The following is an 18,922-nucleotide window of genomic DNA, read 5'->3' as shown; positions in this document are numbered from 1 at the left end:
GGCCGAGTGCGAAGGACTCGTACAAATTGCTCGTACTCATGCTGCCCCAACATCATGCCAGCGCATATTGGGAATGGTACAGGCACCGATCGGTTTTCTATCGCCCATTTGCCGGGAGTAAGGGCGCCCTCCGTTTGCGAGGTGCGCCTGCTGCTTGCGGCACAGAGAGGAGTACTGACCGGCTGGAGCAGCATCTAATAACCAACTCGCAAAATAAAACAAAACAACAAACACAAAAACACCAGACATTATGATACAGACTCATAATCTGCACCAATGTTTTATCAAAATTCTATACGCGAAAAGTGAGCGAGAGTCCTCGGTGCGCCTGCTTGCTGCTGAAGTCAAAGTAAACTTTATTGTCATCTCCGCTACATACAGTCCAGTATATAGAGAGACGAGACGACGAGGCTCCACTTACAGCAGTGCAAGTAAACAAACAATATATATAAGAAGAGTAAGAAAATAAATATACACTTTGGGACCAGGGGTTAAGGGATCAATAACATTTTAACATTTATAATTTACAGTTTGATGATTTAAAGTCTCACACATAACCGGACTAAAGGGGAGGGGGGGGGGGGGGGCGGCTGCTTCCAATAAGAGCACATTTCAATCATAATGTTGTAAATCCAACATCATTATGTATTCATGATTTGAATCCTAGGTTGTGTGAAATCCCAGAAATAAACCCTCGACAAAGTGAATCTGTGAACTAAGGTGTAGGTCTGTTAGGTTATGTTGTGGTGATCCTTGAGTTGGGGGATGGGTGTTCTGGAGTGTTTGCCCAGGGCGCCAAACAGCTAGGATCACCACTGGGGACAAGTTACTACCCAAGGTGTAGGAGTTCAAGTATTTTAGCATCTTGCTCACGAGTGAGTGCCGAGTGGGACGCGCGATTGACAGTTGGGCTGGCGGGACATTCACAGTCATGCGGCTGCTGTACCAATCTGTTGTGGTAAAGAAAGAGCCGAATGAGAAAGCCAATTTGTCATTTCACTGGTATCACTGGTATATCGCGCCATCGGCCCCTTTGGCCAACACCAGTAGGTGAAGTGTCTTGCCCAAGGACACAACAACCGAGACTGTCCGAGCCGGGGCTCGAACCGGCAATCTTCCGATTACAAGACGAACCGCCAACTCTTGAGCCACGATCACTAGACTAACAACTGTGAGCCTTAGTCGTGTCTTTGGAGTATTTTTAATCAAATAATGTGGTTTGCAGTGTTTTTGACTTCAGCTTCAGAAACAAACACATCTCAGGACAGGAATAAAACATAAAGTTAAACCTCTTAGGCAAACATATTGTAGACAATGACCACAGAGCTCATTTTGAGTGATCAACATTTAACTTTATTTTTATTTTCTCACAAATGATTGTTTACAGCAGCCTGGTCTTAAAGAGGCAGGGCAGGATTATTTCTTTAAGCGCCTGTTATGGTAACACCTTTTAGCTAACACAGACATCTGTTTGCTTTTATAATCATAGACTCATTACAATAAAAACTGAGATCACAGGTGGTTTAAATAATATCTGTGCAAACAAAATCATTGCTTTTAGATTCTAATGGCACACCTGAGATCAACAGTAAGACTTTCACAAGTTTTTTTTTTGTTTATTAAAAGATAATTATTAACCAGAAGCAGCATTAAAACTCACAGAACACATTTAACATATAAAACTGCTGAATTTCACAGACTTACATGTTTTACATGACGAGATCGTTCAGGCTTAATAAGCTGCCAAAATGTTAAAAATTCAGACCGTTTCCCACATATGTACTTGAATATGTTTGTTTCTTTTCTACTATTTTAACCTGAGTATTTAATATGTTGTATATTTACAGAGCTTTAAGACATTTGATGGAGCGTTAAAAAAACTGACAATTAATAATTCAGTGGCTCTTTAAGGCAAAACATTTTTGTTTGTGTTCTTTTGTTTTTATGCCCAGTTTCAAGATTTTGTGCTTTTTTTTTAGATTAATAATTAATCTTCTTTCTTTCTTTTTTTGTTTAATTAAACATAAAAGACCAGGAACATGTTGCTTTCCTGTTCATGTCCAGGAAAATGTTTTTCTTCTGTATCATTCAGAGGCTGATTCATAGAATATTAATATAAACTGTTACTTGATCTCGACATTATTATCAGTTTTATAAGGTGATTTAAACTAAAAAGCTTTCAAATCTCTAACTTGTAACAACCTTTGACTTTAAAACATAAAAAGTTTAAAGTTTTCTGTTCTGGAAAATTTCAGCTTTTCACTTGTTTAAATGAACAATTCCACGTTGGCATATGTTAACCTAAGTTCAAATTAAATCTCAGGTGAAGTTAAATTGGAGCCTCCTGGGAAATAATTCTTAGACAAATAATAAATGTAAAGGTTTTGTGTGAATTTAACAAGTTTTAACAGGAGAGGCTTAAGCATCTTAACTGAAACTCTCAGTGTAACATCATCCACGCTCTACAGTGAAACTGACCTAGGATCAGTGAGACAGCCTCCTAAGGTTACATCCTGTCAGAATAAAATCCAGGTGAGTTCTCATTTAATCAGGTTCACAAGAGAGACGCTGATGAAGATCAAAATCTCACGTCACGGTTTATTATCATCCCTGAGCTTCTTTGTGGATTTTTTTAATGTTTCAGATCAAATGAAAGAGGAGGAGCCTGACTCGTCGTGTGTTCACGGGTCTGCATCATTTTCTGTGTAAGTGGTTCCACCTAGAGGTAAAAGGTGGAACTGCAGCCACGTGTGCCCAGACAAGAAAAGAAAACTGAGTGTTTAGACAGAAAATAATCTTTCTTTTATGATTTTCTTATGATTAGTGAACCGCTGAGAGGACAAGCATAAAAATAATCAGTTTTTATACTATTTTGTTGCCAATTATGGTTTAAAGTATTTTATTTTAATTTAAATAGAAGTATTGGCTGCAAAGTAATCAATAGTGAAACCAACGGTGAGCTGCAACCTGATAGATCATAACTGATAATTGGATAATAAATATACTTCTTCATCTTTTATTTTCCACAAACTTGGTACAAATGTTGTCCTGTCTGTTTTTTCTTTAAGTGCTTTGTAACAAAGTAAAGGTTTATAAAAGAATAATGTTGTTGTGATTACGTAGAGTAAATGAGCCTCGTTTTCTGTAGATGAACATCATGTAGAGTGGATATTCAGTACATTTAGGAGGTAACAGTTCCACCTTCACTTCAGCTTAGTTCAAATTTTATAGTTAATTTTTCTTCTTATGTTATTTGATTGATTTTAAAACTTTCTATACTTTTTCTCATCAGCTCCACTTGTTCAGTTTTGTAATAAAAACTTTCCTTAAATATTGTTTTTATCAGGTCACATTTTAGACACTCAGTATCCTAACATTAAAATAAGTCCAATACATATTTGTTGGGACTTCTTTTTAAAAAACAAACCGTAATCTAGAGGTTAATTCGTTCATCTAAGCCTTAATTAAAGTGACGGCGTGTAAAATCCTGCAGAAGAGGAGGACGGAGGTGAAGAAGCTTCAGCACTGCTTCTGTTTTCAGCTGCGGACTCTGAGTTTTGTGAGAAGGATCAGGACTTTCCTCGTCTGCGCTTCAGCTCCTCTTCGTATCTCTGCAGCTGAGACATGAAGCCGGGGTTCGGGTCGATCACGTGACGAGCCGTCTTGACTTTCTGGGAAAAGGGAAATGAACAGTGACGAGCTGTTTCTAAGGATCTGTGGTTGCTCTGCATGATTTGTATTTCTGTACTTTACAATTTATTTTAATATTTTCTAAATATTTTTGTATTTCATAAATTTTTTCCTGTTTTCTGTTATTTGTTTTATGGACATATTTTTTTCCATTACCTGTCATAACGTTTGCAAAACTTCCGTCCTTCATTTCTGTCAAATCATAAAACCCATTTAATGTTCGACGTTATCGGAGAAACTGTGGGAAAATATTTTAGTGAACAATATAACATCTGATTTAAACTCTAAATACAAATTAATAAGAAGAAGAAATGATGATTAATAAATAGATAATGCAGAAATTCAGTTTCTTCTCAACACAACAAGATGTGGAAGATTTTTTAAAGTATTTATGCTGTTTTTCTTTTTTTTTTTGGCCTATCAGAAACTGTCACTTCAATATGCTGGTTGCAGTTATTATGATTTACAGCACATAGCTATCTAATCAAATGCATTGAAGTGATAGGAAACATTGTAACAATGTAGGGACACAACATGACTTAATTTATGTTGTTTTTCAACAATCTTTTCCAAAAAATTTTAATTTTACGGTGCAAAAAGCAAAAAAGACATTAAACAAAGATGTGTTTCTGTTGTTGGGTTAAACAGATAGTTAATGTTATGAATATAGGTCAGTAAATATAATTCATTAAAATAACACTTTTTCTTTTTCATTTGAGCCAAATCTGCAGCACAAAACAGGATCAGGGGTTTCAGCCTTCAGAGAATGATTTGTTGTATTTGTCCCTTCTGAGCATGACTATAGCAACGCTCAGTGTGCAGCTCATCTTTCAGTGTTGTGTTCAAGGGCACTTTGGATAATAAACGCTTCAGTGTCAGAAAACAAACCTCTCAGCTGCAGGTTGAGCTCAGTCCTCCACATTTTTGACCTTCATGCAGCAGGATTGGGCTGATTCAGACGACTCAAAGCACAGTGAGACTTATAAATAGGATGATTGGTATTTTAAAATCTGCAAAATAATACTTATTAAACTGTATGTGTGAATAACTCTGAAGCAACCAAAAGTCCAGCACTTTTTCTGTGACTTGTGTTCACTCTATTACTCTTTCAGTCCTCAGACCTTCATTTGAAGACTTGATCATTATTTATGGTAAATGGCCTGTATTTGTAAAGCGCTTTTTCTAGTCCCTAAGGACCCCAAAGCGCTTTACATATCCAGTCATCCACACATTCACACACTGGTGATGCAGCTACATTGTAGCCACAGCCACCCTGGGGCGCACTGACAGAGGCGAGGCTGCCAGACACTGGTGCCACAGGCCCTCTGACCACCACCAGTAGGCAACGGGTGAAGTGTCTTGCCCAAGGACACAACGACCAAGACTGTTGGAGCCGGGGCTCGAACCGGCAACCTTCCAATTACAAGGGAAACTCCCAACTCTTGAGCTACAATCGCCCCATTATTTATCAACACGTTCTCCCAAAGCGTAATGCTAGGTGACAAATCGTCAACATATTACATTTTCAAGGCACCCAACACATTCCTAAATGACGAGATTGGAAAAATGAGGAAATATGACAACCGTTTGGACTCAATCTACACATCTTCGTTCATTTCCTTCAAATCCCTTGGGAAAACACTATTTAACGTCATTAAAGTGCTGGTTAAAGTTAGGAAAAGGTTCTGGTTAGACTTAGGGAGAAGGTTAGGTTTAGGGCTGGAATACATGGCTGGAATGTCTATTACTGCGGGAGCGTCATTGCACTGGATTTCATCCATAACCCGGTGCGGACCATAAGAACGTGGAAGGTCACCTTTCGCGTTCTTATGGTCCGCTGCGTCGAGATGTTACGTCTCGGGAGTGAGAACAGCATTTATGGAGCCTAACAGCTCCTCTAAGAGTGAACAAACTCAGCAGTTTGTTTAATTTGTTTAATCAATGTCCAGTTTATTTTTCCATAATCAATGTCCAGTTTATTTTTCCATAAACAAAGTGTCACATTTCTAATCTGCCTCACAGTCAGCAGGAGGAGTTCGGGGTCTGTGGAGGGTGGACAAAGGTCATCACTGACACCAGATGCAAAAGTTGTAACCTGTACAAAAAGTAAAGTAGAGCAGGGTGGGATAGATCCTCACCTGTAAGGCGTCTGTCAGGGACAGTTTGCGGTGCTTCATCAGGTAGGCGATGCAGATCGTGGCCGAGCGGCTGCGTCCGTTCTTACAGTAGACGACGCTGCGTCCGCCGCGGTTCGCCTCCTTCTGGATGGCGTCGGCGCAGCGGTCAAAGTGGCTGTACAGGTCCTCGTTGGGGTCGTCGTAGACGGGTATCTGCAGCTTGGTGATGCTGCTGGAGGGAAACGGCTGCTGCTTCGACACGTTGATGCAGAGCGTCACCGCCTCCTGCTGGATGAGCTCGTCGCTGCAGGCTGAGCGGGCGTTACTGATGAACAGGGCGTTGGTGACTTTACACAGCTGCAACATCCTGGCCAGGCTGTGGAAGAACTGACCCTCGTGGGCTTCCTTACACTGTCAGTGAGGCTCACAGGTAACTAGTGCCTGGAGAGAGAGCGGTGTGGGGTTCAACAGTCTATTTAACACCGAGAAAATGATTAGTTAGTCTCTGACTCTGTCACAGAGTTCAAGGCTACACCCGTCCATCCACTCTGACTTTCTCCTAAAAGTAAAACTAAATAGAAACGACATTTTCATTCTTTACTTTTAGTTATTATTTAAATGAATATCTTTTCTGCTTGCTGAAGTAGAAGTGTGAAGGTAGAGCCTCGCGTAACTTCTGATGTGCGATTGTCAGCTTCTTTTTTTAACTGTACAGTGTTTCACCTGCTACATACTGAGCTGAATGTTTTACAGATATTACAGATTTTTATTATTTATTTATTTTTAAAGAAAAACAAAACCTTCTCTTTACATACCAAGTGTTGAATAATCTGGTCGTCTCATATCTTAAAACTCTATCATGTTACTCATGTTATAGGACTGTTTGATTACCTCTAATATTGTATTGTACAGCTTCTGCTGTTACCATATAAAGCGCTTTGTAGTGGTAGTGGTATCAATAATAACACATCTAATGTATTGATGAAAAATATATTTGCAAGATAAATCAGGACCTTATTAACTGGATCATATATGAGATTTTTTTGCTTTTCCTTGTCTCACATTTCTGTAAATAAAAGCTGGATAAAGTACACAGCAGGATATCAGCTCGCGCTACAGGATTTTTAATCCCTTTGTTCAAATAAAATAAATGTAATCATCAACCTATTGATGATTCACAAAGAAAATAAATCTTAGTTAAAGCATTTTACTTGGCATATGTCATCTCAATAATATAATAAAGGTACAGACATTAAATATTCTCTGTGGCCCCAGTGACAGAGATTTAAGATGTTCAGTTAACCTACAGAAACAGCAGGCAGTGAATGCCTCACGCTCGCTGAACACAAGGACGCCGTGACTCACGTGCGGCTGATCTTCAGGCTCCTTCACGCTCAGTTTGAGCTTTAAAGACGCGCCATGTTCGCTTCGTGCTGACAGGAGAGCTCAGACTGCTCCGGTCTGTTCAGGCCTCCTCATGGTGACCCGGAGCTGCTCTGACCCGCACACCGACACCACACACAGAACAGCGCACACACAGAACAGCGCACACACCACAACGCTGCTATATTTACCGCTGCTGACAGCTGCTCTGCTCTGGGTCTTAAAGCTGCTCAGATCCACGACTGTACTCTGAGACTAAAATAGATGAATATTTGATTTTCATTTTATTTTATTATTATTGTTTTTATTTGTTTTTGGAACTGGGTTTGTCTGTATAAAGATTGAAATGATAAATTCAATTGAATTCAATTATAATTACAGATAAATTACATATAAAAAATAAGCATCTGTATTGTATAAATATTGCAGGCGTTAATGCCATAAATAATTATGTAATTCTTTTTGTTTGGATTTGTACTTTTAAATTTATATTAACTTCTATCAGCCTTCATGCACTAGTACTTACTTTACTTTTTAAAAAAACTTAAAATGAATGAAACAATGACTTCACCTCATCATATTTTTATTTATTTATCATCTTAATATACTACAATGCCAACAAAATAAAATAAATAATATTCAGTCAATTTCATCTGCTTACTTTGCTTTATTTTTTCCTTATTGTTTGTTTTTGATCCCCTTTTCAGAAAATGATCCCAAAAACTAATTATGTGCATGAAAAGAGTCTGTAACCAAAATAAATAGATTAAGCGATGCGAGCAGGTAGAGTCATCGTTTCATTGTTCTTCGTTTTTTTAATTTATTTTATTTTATTTTTTTTTTGGGGGGGGGGGTGAGAATTAATTAATTTATTAAAGAAATTAATGATCAAACTGTTATTGTTGTATATGTATTACTGACATTTTAAGAAGAGAGCAGGCAGAGTGAGTGGGTAGATGATTTGTGACTGAAGGAGAAGGTTTACACGATGGTAGTAAGAGCTGCTGTGATGGCTGCTCAGGTGCAATGACACGTGACACATACATGATAAGCTGTAAAACTTATAGATGTTACAGTGATGATTTTTAGTAAGTCTTTAAAAGACAAGTGATACGACACCGTGACAGCGACATCAAACAAACAAACACGCTGTCAGATTATGGTATAAGACCATTCTAATATTATACAGTGAAAATGGAAATGATGGCGGCCTGCGATTACTTACTTTCAATAACTGTGCCAATACAAAAAAAACAAAAAACAAAACAATAATAAAATAATAAAAAACAATAATAACTATAATAATAATAATAATAATAATAATAATAATAATAATAATAATAATAATAATAATATGTAACAAATAAAGTTTGGCAGTAATTTACCGAGAGCGGAACTTTATAAAACGTCTTAGCTTCATTCAGGAACTTTAATGGTGCAGCACACAGCGGAAGCAGATTCAGGAGAATCCGGAACTGTAGAAGGACTTGTGCTGATCGTTTAATCGAAAGTAAAAATGTCCACAGTGGAGTTTCTGATAAACTTTGTCAACGAGCGGCTGTCTGCTGCCGTGGATGAAATTTTCACGGTGTTTGAAAACACGATCGTCAAGTATGAGCAGGACATCGAGCGGCAGCGCAGGCTGCTGGAGAGCTTCTGGAAGCCGGAGATCAAGCTGCACAGGATCGGTAGGCTAACCGGGATGAATGAGTGTGAGCCTGCGGGAGCTCCGAGCTCTTTATGTCAGCCTCGCAGACCAAAGTAACAACAACAACAACAACAACAATAATAATAATAATAATAATAATAATAATAATAATAATAATAATAATAATAAGAGAAAAGCGGAGTTAAAAGCAGACACCTTCAGCTTTTAGAAAGATCAGACTGAGGTCAGAGCAGCAGAGATGCCCACAGGGAGGTCACGTGGCTCCTCAGGTCTGTACACTTGTAGAAATCACCATAACTCACTGAGTCTGTCACAGCTTCTAACGCCAGACTTGTAGTTATGATGCAGCACAGCTGGGTGGTGTAACTCAGCAGCTCACCTGCTAATCAGAAGGTTGGGGGTTCCCTCTGGCTGCTCCAGAGTGTCTGTGGGCAGGATACTGAAGCTGAGCTGCTGACTGTTGTGTGTGACAGGATGGGTGAAGGAGACATGTTGTAGAGTAGAAAAGTGCCATCAGGACTTTTGTATTTTTGTGTGTGTTTGGTTTGTGAAATTGGAAACTAGTACCTGCACTTAGCTGATCTGTACTTGTACTGTATTAAATCGACTCTGCAGGTACGTTATAACCAGATCTCTCTGAAACCCAAGTCAGTTCCTCTTGTTCACTTCCAGCTACTTTTTCAACAAAGGTTTTGAATTAATCAGAAAATAATCACTATCATCTCAAAATAAAGACTCCCTGAAGCTCCTGGAGGGAGCCTGTCTGTTGGAATGGACGCAAGAGCATTTACAAAGATGTGGAAGAACATGTCAAATATGTTTACCTCTTAAAATTTCCCCAGCAGAGTAGGGAGGCAGAATAATGCCCTGGCATCTGACGCTGGCACAGCTTATATGAAACACCGAGACGCGACCACAAGGTCTCAAACACCGACACAGAAGTTTAAATCACCTGCTAGGTCAGGATTGTTCTCTGTGCTTATTTATGGACTGTTACTAACATTTATCTTGTCCCTGCAGACCACCCACAGCTCCACGTCACTGCAGCAGAGAAGCTTCTTCCTAAAAAGCGTCTCTGTAACCAGGAGAGGAACTGCAGCCTGAACCAGGAGGAACCAGGGCCTCCTCATGTTAAACAGAAACACAAGAAACTGTTGTCCAATCAGCAAGAACCAAAGCGTCCACAGATCAAACAGCACAAACTCAGGAGGGAGGGAGTGCAGTCGGCACTGAAGCGTCACGCCGAGAGCTTGGTGGTGACTCCTGTTTATGAGGAACATAGAGAACAGGAACCAAACGATGGCCAGAGTCTCTTTCACAGCTCCCCAAACTGGAGGCTGATAGGAAGCAAGCGCGTGAGGTCAGGATCAGCCGCAAACGTGCACGAGAAACAAAGAAGGAAGCGCAGAAGAAAGGCCAATGAAAGAAACTGTAGAAAACTGTCACATGTCCAAGAGTCGGCATAAAGAAGTCTGCAAAATGTGAAGTGGGTAAAATAACTTTATGAAAAAGTCCCAAATGCTGAAGCTTCCCAGGATCCGCACACGTGAAGCTGCACACGTGAAGCTGCACACATGTGACACGTAGCTGTAGGTTGTAAATTCCACACAAGAAGTTGTGTTCAAGCAAGATTTGCACTAAATATCACAGAAATACAGCAAACGTGTATTTCAGGCTGCGAGAAAGCTGCACGAATACAACAGCTGCTGGAAAACAAGGCGACCTGACAGCGTGAAACAAGCGTTTGGAAGCCCACAGAGATCACAGTGGGTGTAGCTGCATGCTGGAAAAGCCTCAGCGTCCACATTAGAACCCACAGAAGCTGAGCTTTCTCAGGCCTGCGAGAAACGATTTAAACGTGAGCTGCCTTACCCCGTCACACCTGTGGGGAAGGATTTATCATCATATAAATATCTTTGGGGGAAAATATGTTTCGAAGTCAGTCACAAGCATTTCACACGTTTCAAAGATTTTTATTTGCAAATAAACTGCTGAACGAGTCGGTGTTTGCAGAGGCAACGTGTGCTGGAGCTCAGCTTCAGCTTCAAATCCTGATTGTTGCTGATCAGTTCACAGCTCCAGGATCAGTTTGTGAGCTTCTGCTCTAACACCTGCTTTTTAAGGTTTGACCAAACTGTCAGTACGATGACCAGCTGAACGTTTTCCAGCATATCGTTATACAAGAAAGTGATACCAAGTCGCTCGGAGGAGAATCAAATGAACATTTTGAATCTGTGACCAGGAAACTCCTGGGATTTACATACATTTGATTTATTTGGCAATAAAAGTCTTTTAAAAGTGTGAAATGTTCCCGATGGTTCTCGCTTACATCATAAAATCGTGTAAAACAGCAAATTTGTGCCAGTAAAAAAAACTTTCGACCAAGTCTATAAATGCAGATTAACAGAGCGCGCTGTGAGGCCATCTTTGAGTTTCTTTGAGGTCCTGGAGGAAACGCTTACACGTTTGCACCACGTCTGTAGTGTCAGTGTTAGAAACAAATTAGAAACAAATTGTAAATATTCTGTTCTTTTTTCTTTTGTTTTAATAAATGAGGTAAATTAAAGACGAAGCTCTAAATTCTAAATAATAAGTTTGTTACTGAGTAACTGTGCATGTCCTTTCAGCTTTATTTATTTTATTAATCATGTAAAAATGCATTAGTTGTATAAAGATTGATACGTCTGATGTTTGGAAGATGTTTTGTCATCTTTTCATTGTTCAGGTTTTTTAAAGTTCACTCGAGTTCTGGACGTTTTCTTTAATAAATGATTCACAAACCAACAGTCGGCTCTCTGGGATCCTTCATCGCACTCGCGGGCGCTTAAGTCAAACATGGTGTCTCCTGCTGTTTCATCACTAAGCCCACACGTTTACAGATGTTTTGCTGTGGCCTCCATGTGAGAAACAGCTCATCGTTCGTTTGCCACTCAGCAGCTTCATTCTTGTGAAGCTCAGATTGAAATGTTGTTTTGACTAATAGACAGCAGGGGGCGCCTCCTCACATGCAAAAGGAAGCAAGAAAATGAACCTGCTCTTCTCTTGACCTCTGACCTCAGTAAATAATTTCCTGATGAGTTTGTCACAGAAACTGCTCCTGTGAATTCTGTGGGAAGGGTTTCGGTCAGAACAGCGATTTAACGGCTCGCCTGAGGATCCACACCGGCGTGAAGCTGTATACTTGCAAAACATGCAGGAAGTCTCCAAAATCACTCGAGCTTAGCGAGCCACGTGAGAATCCACATGTGGGAGAAACTGCATCTGAAAAAATAATCTGAAGAGGTTCAGCTTCATGACGCCATTCGAGAGGATCATGAGAGTCCACGCAGAGGAGAAGCTGTATTCCTGTTAACTGTGCAGGAAACGGTTCACTCAGAGCGGCAGCTTGAAGGTCCACATGAGGGGGGAAGTTTCAGAAGCAGCAGCAACCTGCCGGTCGACATGAGAACCACAGAGTGGAGAATGGGGAAGCTTCCAGGCAGGACGCCACAGAGCTGAAACATCAAATCACAGATGATGGAGAAATCCTCTGTGATTGAAATGTCCATCACCCAGAGTCAGAGCGCTGTGAGAGGAGTTATGAATGCACCAACCCAGGATTTGGACTGGATATTAGTCTGATGACAGAAACCGGGTCAAGTGTCCCGACAACAGCTGATCTAGTTTTTTCAGCCCTGAGCTGTTCTGTGTTTCACAAGACGACTGAAAGAAATAAAGTCCTGTTTTCATTTGTTTTACTTACTTTGAACATAAAAGAACGATTCAGTTTCTTCCTCATAGTGATGAATAAATCATTTCATAGGTGCTGATGTCAATACTGGAAAAGCTCAGTCAGTGTATCCCTGTGAAAATACTGTCTTCAGTTGTTAGAAAATATCTAAAATACATTTAAACATCATGCTGTTGACTTCTAGAACATTTAAAATGTCAGCAGCTCAAATTCTTGGTATAGAAATGAGACGTGACAACAAAATGAAGCAGGAACTGAGACCGTCGCTTATTGAAAAAGAAACCAGCGCCTTTTGTTAGATTCACGCACCGTTTGACACGTGAAGAACTGGTGATGTTCTTCCTGCCTTACAATGTGTAAGATTCATGAAACAAGGTTTGTGTGTGATTCAACCCACAACCCGCTGTTTTCATTATATTTATGCTCATTATAAAAATGTCTTTTTCGTCACAGAGACCTTTGGTATTTCAGAACGGTCTCATGCACAGAGACCAAGCTGAACTTGAGCTTACACGGCCGGCCTGAGGGCGCCTTGGTGTTCCCCGAGATGAGCTGGTGGTGGAGAGCGTGGTCTGAGCTTCTCTGCTGAGGCTGAGCCGGCCCCGGATAAGCAGAAGCGAACGGATGGATGGATGGAGATTTGACATGTTTTCTATGTTCTATTGTAATGTGACCTGTTTTTACATTTTACAGCCGATCCAGACTTTTAGGAATTGGTTTTTAGTTTTATGACTCGCGTGATTTTCACTTACATTTAATCTTTTTGATCCGATTCTTCTGGCAGCAGAAAACCTTCGCAGCGGTCAGACTTCATGTTTCTGTCATTGAAAACATTTACAGTCACGTCAGGGTAATAAAAAGATTTCATATTTGTTTAATGCTGGTTTAAAATGCAGGCTGATGCTAATAATGCACAGCATCTTTCATTCTTTTTATTACTTTTAAGTGTAATTTTGGGCTTTGACCAGCAGGGGGAACTCAACCCTGATAAAACAGAAACAGGCTGACTACAATGTGCAAATTTTAATCAGGTGCCTCAGATGGAAACATAACGTAAAACCAAACAACATAATTTATATTTCATATAAAATCTGGAAAATTTCACACTTGACTCATAATCAGACGGTTTTTCTGTACAATAGCTCAGTACGTTTAAATAAACCATGCAACACTCGTACTTTAAATATTTTCAGTTACAGGCCCTCTGAGTACACAGAGGTGGGGTAAACCGTGGTCCTTATCAGTTCACCATGTTCTTCCAGTAGGTTCAGGAGAGAGAAACATTAGTTTTCAAGTCCTTAATTTCAGATGAAACATTAACACACATTTAACAAGATCTTCTTCATTTTGACCTCCTTCACTCCTGTTGTGTAGCTTCAGTTACCCTTGCAATACAACAAAGTTATACAATTACTGCTATTATGACACCAGGTGATACTTGGAGTATAAATTACTGGTAGGTGAATGAACCTGAGTAACTGGTGCTAAAGAATGATTGTTATCCAACGTCTACATCTAATATTGCCTCAGCTGCATGTCCCAATCACAAACACTGCACACAGGAACAAGCTGAGACAACGTGCTCTGTACAGACATGAAACTATTTGAAACAGGAGCGATGCAACACAGAATGCAGTCGTCTGAAAATCATTTGAACGTTATATCTGCCTGCAGAAAGCACACTGACAGCATTTCAAATGTTGTACAGGCCTCAGAGTACAACCCACTGAATCCATGACATCATCATACTTCCATACAAACATCCACGTTTCAATAAGACCCATTCAATAAAAACTGAAATGCACTTATTACAGATTCACCACATCTACTGGACAATTTGACAAAGATTGATTGTGCAGTCTGACACGCTGATCCAGGCCTGGGCAGCTTCATCGAACACAGCCTGCTATACATTTCTGAAAAATCGCTTAAAAGCTGAAAGCTTTACTTAACGACTTCTGTCCCCAGACGTATTTTCCACTCAGACATTACAGGCCTGACTTTCCTCCTGAGAGTCTGTGGGCTGTTAAACTAACACTGAGTGAAACTCTTCCCACATGTCTGGCAGGACTTCTTCTCCTGCACGTTTATATTCTTATGTGTGCAAACACGTTACGACGATTGATGAAGCTTTTCCCACACTTTGCAAGAGTACGGTCTCTATCTATTGTGAATCCTCATGTGGACGTTCAAACCGCCGCTTTGAGTGAAACTTTTCCCACATATTGTACAAGAGTAGTCCTTCTGGCCTGTGTGGATCTTCATGTGTCGCAGCAAATGGCCACTCTGCCTGAAGCTGTTTCCACACAGTTTACAGGAATACGGTTTCTCGCCCGTGTGGATCGCCGTGTGCCGTTTGAACGCTGAAGCGTCAGAGAACTTTCTCCCACAGCTCTTACAGATGTGCGGTTTGTCCCCCGTGTGGATTCTGCTGTGGACGGTCAAATCACTACTCTGACAGAAGGTTTTCCCACATATTTTGCAGGAATACGGCTTCTCTCCCGAGTGAATTAACGCATGCCGTTTCAACGCTGATGACTGAGAAAAGCTTTTCCCACAGGCATTACAAAGGTAGGGCTTCTCGCCCGTGTGGATTCTCATGTGAATCAACATTTTATCTCGAGCTCGGAAACCTCTCCCGCATGTTTCACAAGAAAACGGCTTCTCCTCTGCGATGCCACTTTGGTGATACTTCATTATATAAAGCTGATAGAACTCTTTCTCGCAGGTGCTGCAAGCGTACGGCTTCTCTGAGGTTCTGTGTTGGTTCCCGTCATCCTGAAAGTCCTTCCCACAAACGTCACATTTACTGACAGAGTCGCTGTTTCTGTGACGGCTCTGCTTTGGTTTCAGCTCTGCATTTCTAGTTGATCCTGAGGCGACATCAAAGCTTCCTTCGTTCACGCTCTCAGTTTCAGGAGAGCTGGGAGAGAGGAGCTGATCACAGTTTGATTCTGACTCGCTGAGGTCACTGTCCTCATAAGCAGGAGTCACCATAAAAGTATCGATCTCCTCCTTTAGTAGGAGCTGCTTTCCCTCCTGACTGATGAAGAGTTCCTCCTCTTCCTCTTTGATTTGTGGAGGTTCTGGATCCTCCTGGTCCAGACGGGAGTTTCTCTCCTGGTTACAGAGCTCCTCTTCCTCATTCTGACTGACACACAGAAGATCTGAGGGGACAAACGGACACATGAAAAGTTCCTAGTGTGACGATTACGTTCTGGGGAATGTAACCACATTTTTTTAAACCAGCAGGGACCGTGTTTTTACCTTAGAGAGTTTTGAAATGTGTTCTGCTTCTCTTAATTTGAATATTTCTTTTTAGTTCTATTCACTTCCTCACAAGGATTTGCCCTTTGCTCAGCCCGCAGTGTAAGATTGTTGTTAACAACTTACCTGGTTAAATAAGGGTTACCCTTAGTATAAATTGGCATTACATGAAAGTACTGCATGTCCCCACTTTAAGTTCAGTTGGTCTCTCTTCCATACAAAACACAGATGTTTAGGATGTGAAGTCATAGCTTTTTTTATATAGATATCTATCTCTAGATATCTATCTATCTCCATATATCTCTATCTATATATATACATCTATCTATCTATATATATCTATATATATACACACACACACACATCCTGCCTCATTTTGGTTTTTAACAACTTTTAAACACAGAACTTTACAAGAAAAAAAAAAAAAATCACGACGTGCTTTTAGTTTAAACAAATGATTTGTGTCGACAGACTTCAGGCCAAACATGCACCAAATGGGCAATACTACAGGACCACACCTGCTAATCTTTAAACTCAGGTGTTTACAGTCCCGCTGCCACAGCTGTAGAAATATCAAGCATCTAGCCAAGCAGCCCTCAAAGCAAACATTTATTACAGAATGTTTGGTTTGAAAGAGCTCACTGAATTTGAGCGTGGTGTTGTAAGAAGATGCCATCATTGCAACATGTCAGTTTGTGAAGTTTCTTCCTTCCTGGTTATTCAACAATCAATTGTTGATCAGATTACATAACACATAAGTCACCGATACTGTTGCCTCAGTAAATGCAGAGCTCCAAACCAATTTCTTTATATTCAGATAGGAAATAGAAGCTGGATCAGTAGAAACATGTGCAAACATATGAGGAATTAAAGTAAATAAGGCAGAAACAGAGTTTGCAAAACACACGACTAAAGCAAAGATTCTGCACCGTATTAAATCAGAGTGTAATAAAAAATAAATTAATGCAGCATCTAATGATAATAGTAAAGTACGTAAGTATAAAGCAGCTCTTTGGAGGGGCTCCTTTTTTGCAACGCTACCTAAACCTTGTGCTAAAGTAATGTAATAATAAAATAATATCAATCAATGAGAATATAAACTTAAAATTTAAACTAAAGTTAACTTAATAAATGTGCTCTGCTTAAATCACTCAAGTAGAAAATGAGCAGAAAAAAAGAAGGAAAATTTCCTTTGCCTACATAGTGAGGGGTGACAGGAAAATGAGTACAGTCGGAGGTTAAAGTGGATTTAAGAGGCTGTGAAAGCCTAAAAGTCACCACTGCTGTTGAGAGCTCCAGTAGAATTTCTTTGTGAACAGGCTGTGATCAGCTGATCCAAGGTTTACTGCTTTTTGTGGATTTACACAACTGAATTTAACAAGCAGATGTTTCATGACTTGTCCTGCTCCATCTTTTGCTCGTCATGGTTGTTGGAACGACTGCAGCACGGTTTAGAATCAGCTTCCCAAAAACAGAAAAAAAACATCTGGACGAGAGCAAATTCCCTCATCCAGTCTCTGCTGCTCATCTGTATATACCTTTCAGCAGTGATGGATTCTTTCCAGATGTGGATGCTGCCACTTTCATAAGCACTGATTCACCTCCCTCCATACATCAGAGAGGCAAGCTTTTGAACTGAACACTGATGGTTATTCTCATCTTTAGTCTTGAGGACGATTGTGTTCAAATTAAATTACCATTCGACCAAAATGGTTTTCATTCTCCCTCGGTCCATTTTAAATGAGCTTTGGCAGCATTCCTGGATCACGGTACAGCAAACTGTTCACAGACATGATTTCTGGACGCTTTCCTGAGACCATGCTGTGATTTCCATGACAGCATCATTTCTGACCTGCTGCCAATTAAGCTAATTAGATACAAATGTTCCTCCATCTGTTTCCTCTTAGTGCCACCTCCATTTTCCAGCCTTTTCTTTCTCCCTTCCCAACTTTTCTTTGAGCTGTCAAAAATGATTTTGTCTTAAAATTGTCCATTTCTCAGTTTAAAGACTTGATGTGTTCTTTGTGAATAAAATATGGGTTTATGGGATTTGTAGACATTCTGGTTTTATTTACATTTTTCACAGCAGCGAGCTATTTGGGATTTGGGTTGTATGTAATTTGGCGTTTCTCTCTCTCTCTTTGGGAAATACCTGCAGCTCTCTGCTACCCCTAAAACCCTGCAACATGTCATCGTTTCTTACCGATTCTGTGTAACTTTATCTCAGGCTTCCAGCTGATGTCCAGCAGCTCCTCCTGACAGCGGACGAAGGTTCGCTCCACATCCGCCTGACAGAGTTCATGAGCCGGAGGAAAACACTGAGCTGAAGACATCCTGCCTCCAGCAGCTAACGCTGCTAGCGCCTGCGCAGCTGCTGTTTACGACCCGAGTGTCACACTGTCGAGTTCCGGCAGAAGAGAAGGGAGTGAACTGTAGTTCCGCCCGTGCCCGTGTTTTATTGGAGCTCCACGCTGAGCTCCCACTTTTTAAAGGAATTCGTCCGTGAAAGTACATTTTATATTTCAGAAAATAAAGAAGTTTAAGGTTTAGAAAGAGCCAGCCAGCCATAAGAAAATATTTAATTAAAAATAATAAATAAGTAACTAAATAAATAAACAAAAATAAAGGAGAAACATTTGCGATCGTTTAACAGTGAGCTACTCATCCCATAATGCACTGCACATTAGTGTGTGCAGGTCTAAAAAGACTCCCGAGTGATATTATACAAAGTTTGTTTCAGTATTGATGCACTGACTGTGCAGTATTATTTCTACAATGTTCCTAGAAAACCTAAATGTGTTACTTTATCTCATCTTTAATCTTCTTTTTAAATTTACAGTATCACCTTTTGTGCCAGTGACAGAGTTGCACTATATTTTGTTGTATAGAATAACATAATAGGCATAATAGCACATTGGGGTGGTGGTTAGCTCTGGTGGCTCACAAACCAACCACCACACTCCTGCACTTGGCCAGGTTCTTCCTGTTTGTGTGGATTGTCTCCGGCTTCCTCCCACACTCCAAAGACATGGGGTTAGGTTCATTTAGGTTGGTAATTTTAAATTA

At 40.2% G+C, this 18,922-nt stretch overlaps 3 protein-coding genes across 5 annotated transcripts; 1 reads left to right on the top strand and 2 right to left on the bottom strand.

Moving 5' to 3' along the window:
• Positions 1 to 1,330: 1,330 nt before the first annotated feature.
• Positions 1,331 to 13,408, bottom strand: dusp28 (dual specificity phosphatase 28). 3 transcript variants are annotated; one of them, XM_085141040.1, is made up of 3 exons: positions 13,342 to 13,408; positions 5,829 to 6,248; positions 1,331 to 3,671 (listed from the first exon to the last, which is right to left on the bottom strand). In XM_085141040.1, exons 2-3 carry the CDS (start codon positions 6,171 to 6,173, stop codon positions 3,570 to 3,572), a joined length of 447 nt encoding a protein of 148 aa, XP_084997166.1. In that variant the 5' UTR covers positions 6,174 to 6,248; positions 13,342 to 13,408; the 3' UTR covers positions 1,331 to 3,569. The 3 variants fall into 3 exon arrangements, with proteins under 3 accessions (XP_084997166.1, XP_084997165.1, XP_084997167.1); XM_085141039.1 differs by lacking the exon at positions 13,342 to 13,408 and adding an exon at positions 7,173 to 7,480; XM_085141041.1 differs by lacking the exons at positions 1,331 to 3,671; positions 13,342 to 13,408 and adding exons at positions 5,643 to 5,733; positions 7,173 to 7,983.
• LOC146496968 (uncharacterized) lies at positions 8,618 to 11,235 on the top strand. The gene is made up of 2 exons (XM_085141003.1): positions 8,618 to 8,878; positions 9,880 to 11,235. The coding sequence occupies exons 1-2, from the start codon at positions 8,707 to 8,709 to the stop codon at positions 10,323 to 10,325; spliced, it is 618 nt and encodes a 205-aa protein (XP_084997129.1). The 5' UTR covers positions 8,618 to 8,706; the 3' UTR covers positions 10,326 to 11,235.
• A 50-nt stretch (positions 13,409 to 13,458) lies between the features above and the next one.
• Positions 13,459 to 18,518, bottom strand: LOC146496966 (uncharacterized). Its single transcript, XM_085140895.1, has 2 exons — positions 18,060 to 18,518; positions 13,459 to 15,756 (listed from the first exon to the last, which is right to left on the bottom strand). Exons 1-2 carry the CDS (start codon positions 18,187 to 18,189, stop codon positions 14,750 to 14,752), a joined length of 1,137 nt encoding a protein of 378 aa, XP_084997021.1. The 5' UTR covers positions 18,190 to 18,518; the 3' UTR covers positions 13,459 to 14,749.
• Between the last annotated feature and the right edge of the window lie 404 nt (positions 18,519 to 18,922).

This window comes from Neolamprologus multifasciatus, chromosome 18, assembly GCF_963576455.1.
Source record: "Neolamprologus multifasciatus chromosome 18, fNeoMul1.2, whole genome shotgun sequence".
Lineage (NCBI taxonomy): Eukaryota > Metazoa > Chordata > Actinopteri > Cichliformes > Cichlidae > Neolamprologus > Neolamprologus multifasciatus.
The sequence above is the reverse complement of the archived record's forward strand: the minus strand, read 5'-3'. Positions and strand labels throughout refer to the sequence as shown.

What these genes read in the sequence shown, in the direction of transcription:
- dusp28 (XM_085141040.1), bottom strand. Translation starts at nt 6,173, where the DNA reads ATGTTGCAGCTGTGTAAAGTCACCAACGCCCTGTTCATCAGTAACGCC. An exon ending in CCCTGACAGACGCCTTACAG is followed by an intron (nt 3,672 to 5,828) that starts GTGAGGATCTAT and finishes CCCTTTTCCCAG; the next exon opens with AAAGTCAAGACGGCTCGTCA.
- LOC146496968 (XM_085141003.1), top strand. Translation starts at nt 8,707, where the DNA reads ATGTCCACAGTGGAGTTTCTGATAAACTTTGTCAACGAGCGGCTGTCT. An exon ending in GATCAAGCTGCACAGGATCG is followed by an intron (nt 8,879 to 9,879) that starts GTAGGCTAACCG and finishes TTGTCCCTGCAG; the next exon opens with ACCACCCACAGCTCCACGTC.
- LOC146496966 (XM_085140895.1), bottom strand. Translation starts at nt 18,189, where the DNA reads ATGTCTTCAGCTCAGTGTTTTCCTCCGGCTCATGAACTCTGTCAGGCG. An exon ending in GATAAAGTTACACAGAATCG is followed by an intron (nt 15,757 to 18,059) that starts GTAAGAAACGAT and finishes TTGTCCCCTCAG; the next exon opens with ATCTTCTGTGTGTCAGTCAG.